The following is a 20,087-nucleotide window of genomic DNA, read 5'->3' as shown; positions in this document are numbered from 1 at the left end:
TATATATATATTGTAATCAGAAAATCAGAGAGAACATATAATGGCACTTTTATTTATGAAAGCCATTTGGCATATACAAGAGTTTCTAATCTGACTGAGTTGCTTTAGCTTACTAAATACTTATGTTTTTCTTTGTAAAGTTATGGAATGAGGTACGTGGCCAAAGTTCTGAAGAACTCCTTACATGAAAAATTCCCAGACGCAACCGAAGAGGAACTCTTAAAGGTTATTATGTTTACTAACTAACAGTATGGTTTACTAGGTTAGGATGTTTATCTGAATTTAGATATGAACATTAGAGTGACATTGAATTTTATGATCCCAATTTAGGTGCAGTACATTTTGGTACATATATTGCCCGCACAAATAAAATTCAAATCAAGGACAGCCAAAATAAAACCAAAAAAACTTTATTTACCTCAGGGCCACAGCAATGTAAAACAACATTGAGAGTCGTGGTCCACCATGTTGTTTAGTCTTACATGCTTCTCATTTAATGTTCTTTTTTTTCCCCCCAGGTTGTTGGAAACCTCCTTTATTATCGGTACATGAACCCTGCTATAGTGGCCCCAGATGGATTTGACATTATTGACATGACAGCTGGAGGTCAGATTCATCCAGACCAGAGAAGGAACCTCGGTTCTGTAGCCAAAGTGCTTCAGCATGCTGCTTCCAATAAGCTATTTGATGGAGAAAATGCTCACTTATCTTCCATGAACAACTACCTGTCTCAGACCCACCAGAAGTTCAGGTTTATATTATTTACTGTTACTATTTTCTGTTTAGGAAAACAAAAAAATATTTACCTTTTGATGTTTGTTTTTCCCTGCAAATTAAGCCTTTTTGCTAGTTAGGTGCAGATTGCATGTAATGTAGTGACACCATTTTGTGGGGTGGGTGTTGCCAAAGGACATGATTTATTATAACACACCTTTACATCTTCCAATATTAATTTCCTCTGTGGCTCTCAGCATTCAGACACATGATATCCCAGGACCACAAAGAAAATTGGTGGAAGACTTCCATTTACCTGTGCCTGGGAAGCAGATAGCTAAAGAATAACCTACCAATATATCTTAATTCTACTGCATACTTGGCAACATATTTATCCCAGTCACCAGGACACTGTCACCCCAGATGGTCCTGGCCCTAATTATGCAGAAAAAACCACTCGCAGCTGGAAACTTAGTTACTACCCTTGTTAAAGCTACTGCACATGCTTAGTAACTCAGATAAGGGTGATGCTGTAAACAATGCCCATTAGAGAGCACCTAAATTCGGGACTGTCCCAGCAAATCCAAGACAGTTGGCATCTATGGTATTGGCCTGGGGAAAAATGCCCTCCTGTGCCCCAGCCAAGATCTTCCCTGGGCATAACATTTTTAATGTCCGTGGATTCTAATGCATGTAAAAAGTATTTTTTTTATTCTTTCTTTTAAAATCGTACATTCTAGCAAGTAAACATTAAGCAAAAAGATACAACATACATCAAAAGCATGGTCATTTTTTTGTTTTTATGTTATGTCTCATAATTTTCATGTGATAACAATGTAATGTTAAGGTGTTTTTTTTTTATTTAGAAAATTCTTTCAAGCTGCTTGTGAAGTTCCAGAACCAGAGGAGAAATTCAATATTGATGAGTATTCTGATCTGGTGACACTAAGCAAGCCTGTCATATACATCTCAATAGAAGAAATCATCAATACCCATTCAGTAAGTATGCATAGTGATACCCCGTATATGTGCATCTGTATACGTAAATCATAACCTTATTTAGGTAACTGCTACAACCAATCATAACCCTGGGAGCAGACTTTATTTTTAAAGGTGTCCTTGGAATGGCAACATAGAATGGAAATCCACTTTTACCGAATTACTTTGATCTTTGAGAGCAGCTAATATGAAGACCTGACACCTTGTTTGTGTCTATCTCTGATTTGTTTTTCCTGGTTCAGTCCTAATCGGCTGTGGTAGAAGATATGTTATGTTAATGTTCATGTACATCTTTTGCTTCCTTTTTGTCTTGCTAAATATACCAGTGGAAGCGTAATACTATATCTTTTCAATAAGTGCAAACCATACCTATTGATTCTGCCAGCAATCCATTGAGCTTGAACATTCCTGTGCACTCAGTGTTCTCAAGAAATGTTTTCAGCCCTGCCCAGTTCACCATTGTGTACTAGAGAACACCTCCCCCACAATGTTATGGAGATGTTTTTCTATAGTAATTAAACACTTCAACATTGCTCCTCCATTGTTACAGTACTGGCAAGCTGCTATATTTAAATATTTTTGCTCTTGGGTTTAGATATGCTTAAAAAAAATTTCAACCCACCCCACCATCCTGAAAACCTTTCCACATTGTTATGATAAAAAATATTTGGCCCATCATCTGATGTCCTGTTGCCAAATGGGTATATAGCCATATGCCTGACCACTGTGGGACTCAAGCTGCATTTCCTTCAGAAGAGGTAAGTATTACGCGCCATTTTTATTACAAGGGACCAGGGTTGGGGGTTACATTAGCTCTACATTAATTGGTTATTTTTTGCCTTTATCTTACTAATCTTGGCAGAGATATTAAGCAGCAGGTGTATCTGGGACAAGGTCTAAGGCTATGTTAATGCTGATAAAGCACAGCTACTGTATGTGCAGTGAATGCAGGAAATAATGAATAAGAAATGCCGAGGAGTAAATGGAGTGACAGGCAACAGCAGGAGGACACTCGCCACATTTTGTTTTTACATAAATGGTTTCCAGTTATCCAACATTCTAATTGTGGTATTATTTGTGGACATTGTACATACTGGTTAGTGGAGATCTTTAGCAGTTTGAAAGTTTTAAGCTCCTTCCTACAGCTAACCTATGAGTCACATCATAATCTTCTGTACTAACTTATATCCCTTCTGTAATATCAGACCTACACCCACACACATTTCTGTACATGCTGTACAGAAGGTCATTGACTGCTGTCATTATGTAATTGGCTTCTGTAGTAGTACTTGTACTGTAGGATCCAGATTACGACATGAAAGTTTTCATTCCTTTCTCGCAAAGGCTTTTTACTGGTCTTCATTACTGGCTTTGTCCTGTCCTGGTGGGCGTTGGCTGCTCCGGCACTTAGTAATATGTCCCATGGCGTCCATTATTAATAACATTTATTCAAAACAGATGTTAGAGGCCTGCGATGCTGACCTTATTAACAGCAATAGGATTTTTATGAATTAGGTCTTGGACATAGAACTAGCCTTGATTTATTGATAAAGAGGCCCACAAATCCTGTTTTTTTTTTTCTTCAGTCTGACATTCATTCACAAGCAGCTCATTTATTTTCCATGTTTATTCAGCTCCAGGATAATATGCTGTGCTATAGAGTCCATAGAGCCACATCAGAGTCTGCTCACAAAGTCTGTTATAGTTAACAGTCAGAAAACCGAAAAGTGTAGGATTAGTTTGGTTAGCTACCAGTTGGATTTTGGAAGGAAAATCTAGCACCTGGAAGAACATTCATGCTAACAAAGGGAGAACATATAAGCTCCATTCTGATGTTGTCCTTCATGGGAATCAAACACATATTCCTCCAGTGCTGCAACGCAAGAGGGCACCTTGATGGCCATGATTTATAAAGGGCAGTTCAGGACAGGGACTTAAGAGGGTGTCTAAGCCCCACCAGTAGGTTATCCGTAGCCATGTCTTCCATAGAGATTCTTTGTTCTGCTCTCTGCGAAGTAGTCAAATGCACATGTACACTGAAGAACCACTGTTCCCAGGGCTCAGTGAGTGCAGCTCAATAAAGGTAAAGTCCCTTAAACCATCTCTTCGATGGTCTCTAAAATGGCCATTTACACGTGGCAAGACTGTAGTGTGAAATCCAGGAGGTTTGTAGAGCATTATTATTTTATTTTTATTATACAATATTTATATAGCGCCAACAGTTTGCACAGCGCTTTACAATATAAGGAAGACATTACTATCATAATGCAATTCAAGACAAGATGGTAAAGAGGGCCCTGCCCCTGAGGGCTTACAATGTAAAAGGAAGGGACAAGTGATACATGAGGAGGTAGCTGTGTGGGGATGAATTGTTTGAGAACGCGATGGTTGCGCAGTTAGGTTGAAGTGGGATAGGCTTCCCTGAAGAGATGAGTCTTAAGGGATCGCCTAAAGGCAGTCAGAGTGGGAGATAGACGGACAGGTTGGGGTAAAGAGTTCCACAGAATGGGGGAGACTCTAGAGAAATCCTGGAGGCGTGCATGGGAGGAGTTGACAAGGGAGCTGGAAAGCAGGAGGTCTTGGGAGGAGTGGAGGGGACGGTTAGGGTGATACTTTGAGACAAGGTTTGAGATATAGCCGGGGACAGAGTTGTGGATGGCTTTGTAAGTCGTTGTTAATATTTTGTATTTTATCCTTTTGGATACTTGGAAACCAGTGCAGGGATTGGCAAAGGGGTAAAATAACTTTTTTTTTTTTTTTACATCAAGGAGCAGCATCCATTGTAAGTGATTTACTCAGCATTTGAAATAGATTTAAAAGCCTTTTGACTTTAATATCATTTTGAAGGAGAATTATGGGGAGAGTGAAATGCACTCATCCCCATAATTAGAGCCGATGTGTGACACTGAAGCTGTCACACGTCAGCTCTATTGGTTATTATTATTACATAGTATGTATATAGCGCCAACAGTTTGAGCAGCGCTTTGATCAAGAACTGCGTGGTCACATACTGCTGATTGCTCCGTTCCCGATCTTCTCACTGCAGAGAGTGGTGACTCTCAGTCACCGCTGTCTGCAGGGATTCCCCCTGCTCTCTTTTCCTCCAGCGTTGGCTGGGGGGACAGATAGGGGAGGGGGCGGGCACAGCTGGCTCTGCCTTTAGGGAGGCAGAGCCAGCTGTCGATCAGGCAGCGGGGTGCATCCCAGTATTGTCAGGATTTGTTGGCTTTGCGCTGGCAGCATGCCTGCTATTTGCTGAGTTTTAGGTCACTATAGAACATAGTAAATGTCCTTCTGTGACCCTAAAGAGAACTATGGCCATAAAAGTTGGGCCATAGTTCTCAAGAGTTGGGTCCATTTCCCGCAGATCAACAACTATTTTTATGTACTTGCAGTGTCTCTGAAGGGATAAAATATGGGGAAATAGACATGTATTGCAGAGCTGTACTGCGTTTTATTTTGCCTTGACATAAGCTTTAAGCTACTTTTGTTGCCCATTCATGTTACTTTACAAATAACTGGGGTACCACATATGACCTCCAGGTGGTGCTACAAAAGAGCTGAACTTGTGGGGCGCATCTGTGTGCTTCTTGCAGCTTATACATCATCAGATGTTCTAAACACATTACCACAACATATCTTATTACTATTTATATAGAAACTTGTAATTAAGATAATCTACTTTTAAATTCAGGAAATACAGTAGCCATGGAAGATTTATTTTCTTAGGTCTAAGTATCCATGCAGTAATTGCTCCATTTGTCTGGGATAATCAAAGTATAACATAATAATAGATATAATTCACAGACAATAACCATTTAAAATAAGACATTCCCAGAATTTATCTATGAAACCCAATCCAGAGGTTTTTTTTAGGCATAACGTTCCTTCCGGAGCGGCGTTTCTTTTAATGCTGCTCATTTTTTATACTTATTAGTTAAAAACAGGGCAGGACCCATTTAGAAAGCCTATGATAGAAAGTTATAAGGGGAGATTGAAAGGACACGGCCATATCTATTAACGTGTTGTATTTTTTCTCTTATTTTATATACAGGAAATGTAAGGTAAACGTTAAAGCTAAAACCGCCTATAGCAAATAACTGACCTTTTATAATACTGTTTTCATGAGACTTTTTTTTTTTTCGGTCTTTGTTGCCTGGAGCTACCTTAAAGTGTATGTCTGGGCAAAATATAAAAAAACAGCATTTTCAGTACATGTCTGTAATGCATGCACCCTTCCCCATATTTTGTCTTTTTTTAAAAAAAACACTTCCAGTACAGAAAAATACCTGTTGATCTGCCAATAAATTCAGTGATCTCTCAAATCTATGTTTGCTGACAACATAATGCCCCTACTGCACTGAAATTCCATACAGTGTTGTCAGCTACCCACCCTCTCCTCGACTACAAAACACATCCCTCATATGTTATATAGATGAGTGTGAGGTATTATGTAGTGCAACAGAAAATAACTGGGCAGGGCTGACAACACTGCTTTGGTTTTCAGTGCAGCAGAGGCAGAGCTGTCAGCTGACTACAGGAAATTAGGAGCTCACTGCAGTTCTAACAGGATGGACATGTATTTTTCTGTACATACAATGATTTTAAAAGACAAAACAGCTGCACGTATTGCAGAGATGTACTGCATTTGTTTTGTCCAGGCATACGCTTTAAAGCCTCTCTACTTCTCATAGGGGAGTATATGTATGCACCCATCCCACAGTACAGTGCCCAGTGTCTGAATGTCCTAACAGCTGGCCTTGGCAATTATCTTGTTGTGGTAGAGAGGAGGGATGGCGGTCACTTAGTTGACATGTACGCACACATATAAAATCTGCTGTATTTATAGAATGGTGGGCCTTAGTGCAGAGAGCTGATAAAGCATTCTGTAGCTACAGCTAATGAAGTCACCGGAAAGACAAAAGACAATTCTTATCTCAAAAATGCCTTAGTTAGGAATATATATGTAAAACTGTGGCCATGATATCTGTATCCGTGCTGACCTAAATTTTAAAGGTTCTGCACAAACTGCTGGCAATATATAAATCCTGTATAATATAAAATAGGATTATAGTTAAAAAAAAGTATTTATTTATTAAGTACCCCACACACATCTACACATACATACATGCATACATACATGCATGCATACATAGCCACACATACATACATAGTCACTCCATGTTACCCTACCAGTCCTAAGGATAAAGTGTGTGTGAATGCTGGAACTTCATCAGCCCTGACTGGTGTTTTTAGCTTATTTAGTAATTTTTTATATTTTGCCCACCATAGGCATCTAAATTACTTTCATAAGTAATTATTCACCTTGACAGTATGACTGTCAAGGTGAATAATACAGTTCAAATCCTTAGGGAAGATGCACAACAATACTGCACATCTTATTAAGTATGAACCATGCATTTATTTCATGCTATTCACATCGTGCCAACATATTTTACAGGAGAAAACTATTCACACCAGTCCTTCCCAATGACAAAACGTACATCCTGCTGTCTCTACCACAGTCATATGTATTTGAGGCTAGTTCTTATTAACTTCTAATTATAAAGTAGTTATAACATTTACATTTTTTTTATGACATAGCTGCTTTTGGAACATCAGGATGCCATATCACCGGACCACAATGACGTTCTACATGAGTTGCTGGAGGATCTTGGATCAGTCCCAGATGTGGAGTCTTTTCTTGGTGAGACATTTTTTTCCTGTTCCCTGTACATTGTTCATGTCACTGTGACCTGATAGCTAAGTTTTTGTCATATCATTTCCTCTTCTGTAGTTCTGGGGTCTGTGAGATAAATAGAAAGTCTTCTTGTTAATTTTGCTATGTTTAGTGTATTGTCAACAGCAGCCTTTAGTCAGGGATACTATTCTAATATATATATATATCTATCTAGATAGATAGATAGATATAGATAGATATAGATATAGATAGATAGATATAGATCTAGATAGATAGATATAGATCTAGATAGATAGATATAGATCTAGATAGATAGATCGATATAGATCTAGATAGATAGATCGATATAGATCTAGATAGATAGATATAGATCTAGATAAAATAGATCGATATAGATCTAGATAAGATAGATCGATATAGATCTAGATAGATAGATATAGATAGATAGATAGATATAGATCTATCTAGATAGATAGATAGATATAGATCGATATAGATAGATAGATAGATATTGATCTCTATATATATATATATATATATATATATATATATATATATACATATATACATGTATGTATAAATGTGTCTCTCTACACACACACACACAGCATATGTAAAAATCAAACCAATATATACGAATATAGTAATATTTTTTACCTATTATTTCCAACAGGTGAAGGTGCAGTAGATTCTAATGATCCTAACAAAGAGAATGCACTTGGTCAACTGGCCAAAACTGAAATTTCCCTTTCACTAACAAGCAAGTTTGATTTAAAAGATGGTGGGGATCAAGACATGAAAAGCATGATGATCAAGTATGTATTTTGTTAAATAAACACAATCTTTGTGGTTTCTATGCAGATCAGCAGACATTACCGTAAGACTAATCCAATCCAGTCCTGAACCTCTTGTTTAAAATATATAAATTCTCCTGCCGGATATCCTTCAATTAATTCACTGCCTGTAATTGCACCCTTTCTAGTGTTTACATTTTCCTGTATGTTGCGGGGCTGGCAGGTAAAGCAAAGCAGTATCATATTTTCTACCATAAATTCAGAGAGATAGGAAAAACACCTCACTGATCATGTTATCTTTCACATAATACCATTAAATCATTCTTTGCTCCAAAATAACCAGTATAGCTTTGGAATGACTTCTGTTAAAAGATGGCGGCGAACAAATTTATTTTGTTGTTGATAAAAATTCTGATTGTAATACAAATCTGTCTTTATTATTATTAATTCATTTTATAGTATTCGGTAAAATAGTGCAAAGGTAACGTAGCATAAGTGCAATTTGCAGAACCCATATTGACCAATTAGATTCCATCCTTTTACTAGCAGTGTGCATTCTGGTGTGCTTTAGGTTATTGCAATTTGCCCTTAGTTCATTGTTGCTTTCCCTGGCTATTAAACATGGCTGTTTGTCCCTTAAGTTTGATTTGCTGAAAAAAATATAACTTGGATTGCTTACAGTTTCTTATATTGTATAAGCAGGATGTCCCCATTTTATATATAAGCCATCTTGTTTGTTGGGTTAATTGGTCCTGTACTTTAGGTTATAGGGTGGTATCTGGATTAAGTCTACAAAATGCTTGCCAAAATGAACTAAAACTTTACAATTGCAAAAATGTTTTTCTAAGACAAAATTATCAGTCGTTAGTGACGCCATTTGTAGGAAAATCTTTCCGTATCTTCCATATCCAAAAATGACCTAGTGTTTTCCTTGGCATCAGAACAAACAGAGAATGGTTCCTGTCTGGATTTGTTTCAGTTCACCAGCTTTGCTGCTGTCCAAGTTACGCTCAGAATGTGCATCTAAAGACACGCTTTCATACTTATATCATTAAAAACAAATTGAATGTGAGAAGATGACATATTTATTCAAAAGCAACCCTAATCAAATGAATGTAATATTAAACAGGGAAGCTAAAATAAATGGATCAGAGACAAAAGTTAAATAAAAGTGATTTTGCTTCAGCTGACAACTTTTAGTAAGCACGGTGGAAAATGAAATGACGGGCCTGTGATAGTGAGCTGTGGCCCTTCATCTGATTTTCTAAATGGTCCAATTTTTTACATTGAAATGCAAGTATAAAGGAAAATGTCTATGTAATCAGGGCTGTAAAGCTGTGTCCTACATACTTTGTGGTAGAAGGTGTCTTTAGATAGTTGGGAGTTTAGCAGAAATTATCCCCTTTACAAGGGAAGGTCTACTACTGGGAAGTGTGATTTTTCACTTATTGTGTAGAGTTTGTGCAAAGGAACACTAGAGCGTCCACATTTTCAGGTTTGTTTTTGGGTTATAAAATGTTCTAAATGCCTAGCTATATAAAGAAAACCACTGCTTTATTATTGGTTGGCCATAACTCGATTTTCCCTGCAGGACAAAGAAGTTGATAGTTGATGTAATCCGCACACAGCCTGGAGAAAAACTCATAGAAATTTTAGAAACACCGGCTTCTTTGCCACAGGTGAGTCCATGTGTTTCTGTAATACTTTTGTATCATGTGGAATCTCAGTAACGGGGCCAGCACTAGAAAGATCAGATGTTAAGAGTCACCTAGATTTACCTGGGAAAGTGGCCTGTCATCAAACTTAAAGTGAACCTGTCAAGTCATAAGACTAACTATGCTCTCAAAGTGCAACTATCAAATGTTTGTTACTCCTTTAAAAGAGAACTATAGCCAAACTTTTGTTTATTGTCTTTTGGGTAAAAAGAGCAAATTTACTAATGTACTCCTGTTACCCAAAGTCGCCATATAGCAAGCTATTGCCCGCTATATGCTGACAGCACAGAGCTGCGCTGCAGCTGGGACGAATTTTCTCAATATTGCTGGAATCCACCCTGCTGCTGGATTGACAGCTGGCTCTGCCTGCTCTTTGCAGGGAGAACACTGTGAGCTGAGTGATCAGCCGTTTGTGATCGCTCAGCTCTCGAGCTAAAGAGCTGGCGTGTGGCCGCTGCAATGTCACATGCCGGCTTAAACTATTGGGAAAAGTATATTTTACTCTCTCGATACTTCTTTTAATGATTTCTGTGAGACTTCCAAGGGTTTGTTTTTATAAAATCTTGCATAGCTATTTACCCAGGGAAACTGGACGTTCGTTCTGTGCAAATGAACCAGCTGAGAATAGTGCGAAATCAAATGTTCTTTGTGTTTTTTTTCTGTTTGAATGGTCTGCAAAGTGCTTATTCACACAGTGAATAATGAAAATACTGCATTGTGGCCACTAGATGGAGCTGACAACCATAGGAAATAAATACATGTTAGTAAGGGGATACAATGTTACAATTTAAGAGATCGCTGGGGAAAATGAGCATATAGATGCTCCATATTAGCAACGGTTACATTTATATTCTCATTCCCTTGGATATTCTATGCAAATTTTTGATAAATAGACCCCTAAAGTGTATTTAATGGCAAAATATTTTGTTTTTGATTGAGTAGAAAAGAGTTAAAAACCCTGTCAGGTTTTTATTGTTGTCTGTGTTCCCACTGCAGAGAATTACCATCCATTGTGATAGTGAGAGAACAGGAATAGAAGGGAATTCTTCCAATAGGGACCCTTGTTTTAGTGACAACTGCCTAAGAAATATTTTCCTTCCTTTTGGAGAGATCATCTTCCAGATAGGAAGCGAAGGAAAATTACCCTAATCAGACATTCCCTACTACTCTATCTAAAAAAAACAACGTTTGGGCTGTAGATACACTTTAAAGCCTCTTGTTGTACTGTTGAATCATGGAGGTACAGTATATAATAGATCTGGAGGGGGTGGGGCTTAGATCCAGATCAGGGCAACACTCCTGATAAGTTCTCTTTAAGTCTCAGCTGTAGAAGGAAGACTCCAAATAGCACTAGTACACAAATGTATTCCCTTATTCACCTGATATGATTAATGGTCTACAGACCCCTTTATGCAGACACATTTGAAAAGCGGTTTAAGAGGTTCATAGGAGGTATATTTATAACAGTCAGCCAAATCTAGGCACAATTCACCTGGATTCACCCTCATTTGCCCTCCTTCCAGTGATTGATAAACATTTGACAGCTCAGGTTGCTGCGTGTGAACGCTTTTAAAGATTCCAAGCCAAGTTTTTATTTACTGCGCCTCTGAATAGTGAATGTGCTTCATAAGTATGTCAAAAGATTATCTAATGAATGATCAATTGACTGCTTTATCAATATGCCCCTTGGTTGTGAATACAGATTCCTGGTTACAAATCAACAACCAACCTGTAATGTATTACTTTAATACTTATCGGTTAGGGGGTGTATTTTAAAAAATCCACAGAGCAATTCGGCCTACAAAACTGCATGTTTATTTGTTTTGTGCGAATGGGGCAAAAACTAATATTTTGAGTATATTTTCTTTCCAGGTTGAGTGTGATATCAGGAATATACCATATTATGGCCAATTAATGGAGCTGTGGATCATAGGCTATGTGTCTACTTCCTGTGATCCTTGGCAATTAGTTTATCTTGGTTGGACAATAGCTACCTCAAGCATTGGATGAGAACGTTGGCAGTGATAGCAAACAGGTTCTCTTTGAGTACATTCTTTTGTGCCTTTTCTTCATAATTTAATTACAGAACTGTGGAGGTCAGTCCCTGACAACTCTGACCCCCTAACGTCATTTGTATCAGCAGCAGTTAAAGATGTTTGTTCTCCATTTGAAGTTGGGGGTTATGTAAAACATTTTATAAGCCCTGCTCTGGCTTCCAGTCTCATTCTTTTCTCTGGCATGCCATTATTAAATAAACAAATGTGGTCTGTTTCCAGGAAAATGAACACTTAAAAGTCATTGAAAAACGAGCTGCACTCGATGCCAAGACCCCTGATAAAATGAAGAGGAGTCAGTCTGTGTTTGAAGATGGCCAGCTTCCCCTGGAACAGAAGAAAAGAAAGATTCTGCGTAATCTGCGCACATTAGAACAAGCCGGACTGGTGTCCGAGGAGAACAAGTATCAAGAAATCATCAATGAAATTACTAAGGTATTGTTTTTACCACTTGGACTGAATATGGGTTTTGGCTGTTTGATAAGACGGCATTGAACTTCATGATATTTGGGAACCAGTTGGCTTGACTTTAATAAAAACTGTGCAATATATTTTGCTACGGATTTTAATCTATTTGGTGTAATAAAAAAAGTTAACTAATAAGACAGCCAATGGGATTTATTGAGCCTCTTATAAATATTTTCCAATCCATTGGCTAGATGGAGGTATAGATGCCATTGGTTGTGTTATGAAGTATAAAGTCTGATTTGTATTACATAACAAGCAGTGGGGTCTAGAGGTCAATTTCTTTGTGTTTTATCTATTTTATTTTTTTTTTGTGTTTTTTTTACAGTTCATACTAAATAGTAATAGTTAGGAATCATACAAACATCATGCATATACTGTACATTAATATTGGCAATAAATAGTAAAGAACGTAATGCATTTATGTTACCATTTCTTATAGCCCGACTCTGGACTCCATGCTCCCCTCCCCCATGTCAGTGCCCTCTTCCACAAGTGGCCTCTTACGGTTTTTTATGTTTTTGCATGTTTTTTTTTCTTGCTCTTTGTTTTTTAAACGTACCTTTTTCAGATGCCTTCAGGCCGGTCATATGACATCACAGGGTCCTCCTCCTCTATACCTCTTCTTCAGACTGGATGGTCCTCATTGCATATCAGTACACTGTGAAGGATGCTCCCCCTCACTCAAAATAATGAGAACTTACTCCCAGTATGTTCCCATCATTTTGGTTTGATTGACACTGGGCACCATTCAACCTAGAGCACATCTTGTGGTAAAGAAAAGTAACTGTGGGTAACAGCCTCAGCTGCTTTTCTTTTTTTTTCTTTTGTTTATACACTGCCCTGGGGACCTTTTTTTAGAAAAAGCCTGGAGTTTGACTTTAACTGTATTAAAACTACTGTACCCATGATGCAGTCTGTTATTAAAGACTGATCAAATTAGAAAAGAAACAGAGTGGTGAGCTGCTGGATTTGTGAAATTAAGTCATGATAATTTGCAGATAAGTGTGTGACAGCCTGGCAAATAGCCTATATACAGCAGAAACGACACATTATGTATTTTATTATAGGAGCTTTCTTTCCTGGTTCAAACATGGTAATCCCCAACTGTCTTTCATGTATGTAAAATATTTGATTAGTTAGTGGTGTGTCAATAGGTTCTTATACCTAATTTCTTTTATGGTGAGATTGTAACAATGAATGGTTCAGCGTAGTCAAACCATGATGATAGAGAGCAGTCCTGTTTTTGTACACTCTTATCCTTGTGCATCCTTAAGTGAAATCTGTTAATGCAACCTGATCACAGCTCCAGCAAGTTGCTGGTCTTCCTTAGTTCTCTACAGGAGCACACAGTGACTGGCTTCTTCGGATGTCCACAGTGCAGCCCACTGTGTCCATACACAATATCTACTCCATTACATTACCTTGGGGGATTGCTGTTATGGCTGGATAGTGATGTTCTGCTACTATTACAGCTGGTAGCCACACACCAAGTCTGATCCCACTTAACAGAGACCACACAAGGTCCTCCCTCTGATAGAAATCACCCCAAAGAGCTTAATTGAAACATATGCTCTTCTGGTTAGATTTCATCTTGGTTTGTACCTATGAAACAGTGTTGTGTGTTACAAATATGAGCTCACAAAGCTGCACAATGTTATGTTATAATTGTTATTTTTATCTCATGATTGCTTTCACACCAAATGATTCTCCTAAATATGACATTGGTATAAAATATTTTTCTGCACGGGTGGATTATAGTTATTTAAAGCCTTTATTTGGTATTTTATCTCATAGTCACTGTTTTATCCCCTTTTCCTGCTCTCCTCAGTGGAAACCCCATAGAAACTTACTGTTAATACCAGTTGACGGCCAGTAATATTTTACTTCAAAAGAAGGTATTGCTGTTTTAAAGTCTATCCTGTTATAACAAATCTTTCTTTTGTGCAATACAGGATATCCGAAATCAAAGACGACACCGGCAGCGACGAAAAGCTGAACTTGTGAAACTTCAGCAGACTCTCAATGCTCTTAACTCCAAGACGGCATTCTTTGAAGAACAGATAAATTATTATAACACTTATATCAAGGCCTGTCTGGATAACTTAACTAGGAAGTACGTTCTGATTTCTCTATTTTGTTGCTTTTATCATTTGAATGTATGTATTATAGAACATGTAGTTCCCTGCTGTATATTAGAAATATCTACTTACAGTAGCCTTTCCAAATTGCTTTTTTATCTTTGTACTTATTTACGTTTTTTTATACTTGTGTATATATTAATGTTTGTACATATTTTTCGTTCTTGTACTTCTGTATGTATCATCTTTGTTTGTATTTTTATTTTTTTGTACTTTTTGTATGGATTATCTTAGTTTTTTTTTATATTATTGTCTATGCTTCTGTATGTACATTACTGGGACACTATAAAATATTCAAAAAGGCTGATTACTGAGGTAGAGGACCTTTACTGAAAAAGTAAGCTTCTGTGTGGAGTAAAGTAATTGAAATTGCAATCTCTTGCAGAGCTGTTCAAATTCTGGTCCTGAACAATATTAAGGGTGCCCATATATGACCCAATAAATGCAAGCACTGTATGCAGCATTTAAACTCTGTAGAGTGATAAATCCCATGCATGAGAATCATTAGTAATGGCATGTAGAAATGTGCACACATAAGGGGAATACACCTTTCACTGCTTATGTACCACACTGTATTGCCCCTGAGTAAGCAGACAAAACGTTGAGGTGGGCTCTGGTGGTACATGTCCCAGAAGAGAATAAGCTGAAGAGAATAAGTGGATCTCTTAAAGCCAGTCTGTGGCCAAGCTAAAATGGGATTCACTAATTAGACGTGTTTTCTACAAAATCCATTTTATATTCCACATTGAGGAGTAGATTGGACAGCTGCAATCTATGTGAAAACTTTAAGAGGTAAATGGCATTTTAAAGGGCCTCATATACATTGGTGATCAGTCATTCAGCATCTGTGCAACTTCAGAAAGATTGCTCTTTAAATTCTTCACGTAGACATGTATTTTACTTGCAGCTTCGGTTGACTTGTTACTCTATGGTCTTAAATTGATGAAGGACAATTGGTTATCAGGAACAATTTTAAACCTAAACCAATATAATGTATCTTCTAAAGAGGCACCTAGAGATGCTGTAGAGATTGCATCAACACTGAAATGATAAATATCTGTATATGATTGTATTTTAGCTCCTTTGTTTAAAAAATAAAAGGCAGAACAAACTTTTTTTTTTTACTTGTTGTCTATGTCTTCTTGTTCTCATTTACTCTCTATGCACTGTACACAGGAATTCAAGGCGTTCTATTAAAATGAATGGTAAGGGAGAGGAGAAGACAAGCAAGAAGGTGAAACAGTCGTCTTTGAAGTACACAGGAGCTAGACTACATGAGAAAGGAGTGATCCTGGAGATAGAGGGGCTGCAGACCAATCAGTAAGTAACACTGCATAGTTGTTTTACTACATATGAGAGCCCCGGGCCCCATAGCGGCCGCCTGGGTCGCTATGGCGATTGTTAAGCAACTGCCGGGGGTACATTTTGGGGATATTTCTTATCGGATCTCAATGTTCTTAAATAGTTTCTTCATATAACCTGTGCCATGCAGAATGTTCCTTAAACTGGCTGTACATTGAGTTGACTCTTGTCTCTTTTCCAGGTTTAAAAACGTCTTATTTGATATAACACCGGGAGATGAAGTTGGGGATTTTGAAGTTAAGGCAAAGTTTCTTGGTGTAGAAATGGAGAAGGTTCAACTTCACTTTCAGGTAATCATGTTATTCTAATTAAAGCTGAATTTCAGACAAATAGCTAAATACACAGATGAAATACATAGGAGGGAACTCTTTTTACCTGCCAAAGGATTTGTATGTCACAAAGCCCTGGTTGCTCCTATATAGGCTATAGTAGTGTTTCCTATAAAATGGTTTTATGTATATAGTTTTAATTTTCTAGTTTTAGTTTTTTTGTTTTGCCAGGTAAATATGGGATATTGTATAGAAATATTGTATTTTATGCAGGTGGAACTCTAGGCACATATTTTTGCAGGCTGTCCTCAGATCCTCTGTTGAGTCTGTGTTTACAAAGCTCAATAGCTCAAGCTGAAATGTACAGCCACAAGCAGCATTGAGTCACTGGCTCCCATATGTAGTTTACTCGTATAGAGAGTCTGAATGGTTTATCTTTGGAACACCTATAATACTATGTGAATCCTGTATCACAGGCATGCCCTGTATTAAAATGTTATGTGTAAAGCATATTTTATAAATAGTTTTTAAAAAGGGCACAAAACATTTAAAAAACTGACATTTTTTTTTACCCAAACTCTTAAAAGTTTCTCTTTCTGTATAATGTAATTTAAAAAACTTAATTTGAGCTGTGTGAATGCTGCAGGGTGGACAAGGTTGATAATAATAAAACTTATTTTTCCATAGTGAAAAATATTTCTCTAAGACCCCTTGTATGAGGTATCTCTGCAACATCAGATAACAAGCCGGGGAGCACCAAACATAAGCCAAACCTTCTACATTACAGCTATATGTTATAGGTCTGTACATGGGCCTATTCAGTAAAACAAAAACTGCAGCAAACCATATAAACCAATCTGAATTCACTTGCAGGAGAACATGTCACGGCATAGCAGACATGTATCATGTTATCAATATACAGTACTATGCCCTATTACAGTAAATTTAAAGTGCAGTATAAAGTCAAACTTTTTTGGGCTTTACTTCTCTTTTAGGTAATTTGAATATATTTACTAACATACTGCTGTGACCCAAAGTCATTATGTACTTCCCGCTATATGCCGACAGCGAAGAGCCGCACTGCAGCTGGGAAAGATCCCAATACGGTTAAGATCCACACCACTGCCTGATTGACTGCTGGCTCTGCCTCTCTAGAGCCAGAGCCAGCTGTGCCGTCCCCCTTCCATGTCTGTCCTTCCAATGAGTGCTGGGAGAACCGAAAGGGGAGGGGGGAATCCCTGCGGGGAGCGGTGATTGACAGTCAATGCTGTTTGCGGGGAGAAGCTGAGCTGAGTGATCAGCAGTTACATGATCGCTCAGCTCTTGGTATAGAGCCGGTGTGTGACAGTATATTTTACTCTCCCAATACTCCTCCTTAAAAGTAATCAATCTGGCTATGATTTAGAGGGAAAGACTAGAAGAAAATCAGTTATTTATTTTACTGTTACCATAAAATATTTTTTGATATGACTTTACAACACCACCTCCCTGTTTCCCAGCTTCACATTGGTGTATCAGCAGGGGGTTAGCTGAGCAAAGCCACAGTATTGCTGCCAAGCGCTCTGAGTCCTGCAGAAAAGACTACTCCTGGAAGAAAGAGTCAGTCCCTTAGCACAGCCCCTTACCTCCTTGCACATCTTAGCCCTCTCCTCTTCTGGCATTGTCTAGTTACTGTTTGTACTAGCCCTGCTCCTCCACTCACCTACATACATAACCTTTTATGTAGCTGCTGGAGGGGGGATTGAAGGGGAATGCTGTACATTGTTACTTGAGTGACAGCTTTGAGCCTGCTGGGGCTGCTGACATCACATGCAAATTGCCAGCATCCAGCAGCAGTTTCATGGTCTTTGGATGTCTACACAAGGGAAGGTTAATAACATGCATGAAACACAATAAATGGCCTTGTGACGGGGTCTCTATAACATCCCTCCCTCTCTCTCTCTCTTTTTCTGTTTCAGGACTTATTGCAGATGCAGTATGACGGCGTCGCTGTAATGAAAATCTTCGACAAGGCAAAAGTTAACGTAAACCTTCTGATATTTTTGCTGAACAGGAAATTTTATGGAAAATAAATGCACCTAGCGGTGATTGAATGGGACAGCTTACCACAAATCAGTCAAAACTATTTTTTTGTAATATTTTTTTAATTTAATATATTAATAATTCAAATCCTATTGTGAACAAAATCTATTTGAATTAAGAGAAATGAATAACCAAAATTTTTAAATCGGTTTGTATTCTGGTGCCTTTAACCCCGTCAGTGTCTGAGGACCCCCGGCTCCTCTGAGCATTGAAGCTTAACCCCTTCCATGCTGAATGGAAGTCGCAGCGCATTGCTGCACTATAGCACCTCAAATACTGCACAGATTAATCTGATTTTACAATGTGAAAAACAATTTAAATGCTTTTAGTTTTGCTAGATTTCTAAATTCACTGACCAATAAAATACACTATGGAGGAAACTGATCACGTTATCTATTTTTTAATACTGGATTGAGTCCTGGAAAAAAATGTAAAAAAAAGTTGTAAATGTGTTTTGAGTAAAATAAGTGCTTATTGTCTCTAGTGCTAATATCCACACAGCGGGGCTGATTGATCATTTTCAATACAACTTAGTAAAACCAGTTTTTTTCTTTTTTTAAAGGGTCAGCACTGATGGCAGATAAAGTGACATTTTTGTCAACCACAGAGGTGAATTTTTGGGGAATTTTTTAATATTTGTTTTTTTTTTTATAGATAACACATAATTTATAAAGAGATACTTGATGTAATGATCCGTTGCATGAACCTGACTCTAGATTTAATGCACTACTGCCTACATTGGCTTTTTGTATACTGTTCTATGTAGGCCGTACTGAATGGCAGTGAGGTACCATGGTAACAATAGCTGTTTAGGGTTCATAGGTTCTGTCACACCAGTGCTGTGGTATTAAAGGGGGTGAACAATGCATTGTAGTTCATAGTCTCCTCCTCTTGCAATCAAAGGATTACACAAGTTTAGTCTGTGCCTTTTTATATGTCAATTGCTCCGTCTTTGTAATTTTCTTTATTTTTTAATGCAATAAAATTCATTGTTTCAATAAAACGGCCATATTTTAGTTTTCATTCATTTGAAGATCCTCTTTCGTGGAAGGCATTAGTCGGAGACCACTACTGTGCAACATTGTAGCTAGGTTAAAGTGCATCTAAACCCAAGAAGAAAAACGTAATGTATTGCAATCCTACTGGTCTTTAGATGCGGTGGCTGCATTCATTTTTTTTACAGCAGAGGAGAAGCCAGAGAACGGTTGAACCATTCAGGTAATTCCACAGCCCAGCCAGCCTTTTCTGACAGAAGAGGGGCTTTCCGTAGCCAGTCCCATGAGCACCAATGCAAAGTTAAATGTTTGCATGCAGTGAATGCCAATGCAGAGTTGGAGATTAGCAATGAGCACCAATAAATTAATTGAAAAGCGTCACCTCTGAGCCCTAATGCAAATTAAAGTAGTACTAAGTGTTGTGTTAGGAAAGGTTTCTTCTAAGATGTATATTCAGCACAGCTGGACTACAACTAAAGATTGTTTTAAACCTAAGCCTGATACGAACCTGACAATTCAAATTGAGCATGTGATGAAAGAAATGCATAAACAGAGGTTCAGTTATAACTGCATTCCAAAAGATCCAGGAGATGTAGGCAGTGGGTGTTATATGGAAATCCCTAATGTACTTGTATAAACAGAGCTTGGCCTGCCCCTCCAACCAGCAAAGTCTTTTTATTGGTCTCTTAAAATGACAGACTGCCTTAAATAACAAAATAAAAATGATGATCTTACCAAAACCAGCTTTTACTTCAATATTCACCTTCAAATTCAGAAATTCTAATTTCCCCCAAAG

General features: G+C 37.8%; 1 protein-coding gene across 4 annotated transcripts in view; it reads left to right on the top strand.

The window, feature by feature from the left end:
• IQGAP2 (IQ motif containing GTPase activating protein 2) overlaps nt 1–19,294 on the top strand; it is a 236,998-nt gene extending 217,704 nt beyond the window's left edge. For all 4 annotated transcript variants that reach the window (XM_018566629.1, XM_018566627.1, XM_018566626.1 and 1 more), the window contains 11 exons: nt 141–225; nt 519–751; nt 1,581–1,713; nt 7,318–7,420; nt 8,088–8,229; nt 9,800–9,887; nt 12,200–12,412; nt 14,398–14,558; nt 15,760–15,903; nt 16,127–16,235; nt 18,173–19,294. In XM_018566629.1, the coding sequence (XP_018422131.1) occupies nt 141–225; nt 519–751; nt 1,581–1,713; nt 7,318–7,420; nt 8,088–8,229; nt 9,800–9,887; nt 12,200–12,412; nt 14,398–14,558; nt 15,760–15,903; nt 16,127–16,235; nt 18,173–18,286 (1,525 nt within the window). In that variant the 3' untranslated portion in view covers nt 18,287–19,294. The remainder of the gene's footprint in view (nt 1–140; nt 226–518; nt 752–1,580; nt 1,714–7,317; nt 7,421–8,087; nt 8,230–9,799; nt 9,888–12,199; nt 12,413–14,397; nt 14,559–15,759; nt 15,904–16,126; nt 16,236–18,172) is intronic.
• Nucleotides 19,295–20,087: the final 793 nt, after the last annotated feature.

This window comes from Nanorana parkeri, unplaced genomic scaffold (assembly GCF_000935625.1).
Source record: "Nanorana parkeri isolate BGI_ZX_2015 unplaced genomic scaffold, ASM93562v1 scaffold964, whole genome shotgun sequence".
NCBI lineage: Eukaryota > Metazoa > Chordata > Amphibia > Anura > Dicroglossidae > Nanorana > Nanorana parkeri.
The sequence above is the reverse complement of the archived record's forward strand: the minus strand, read 5'-3'. Positions and strand labels throughout refer to the sequence as shown.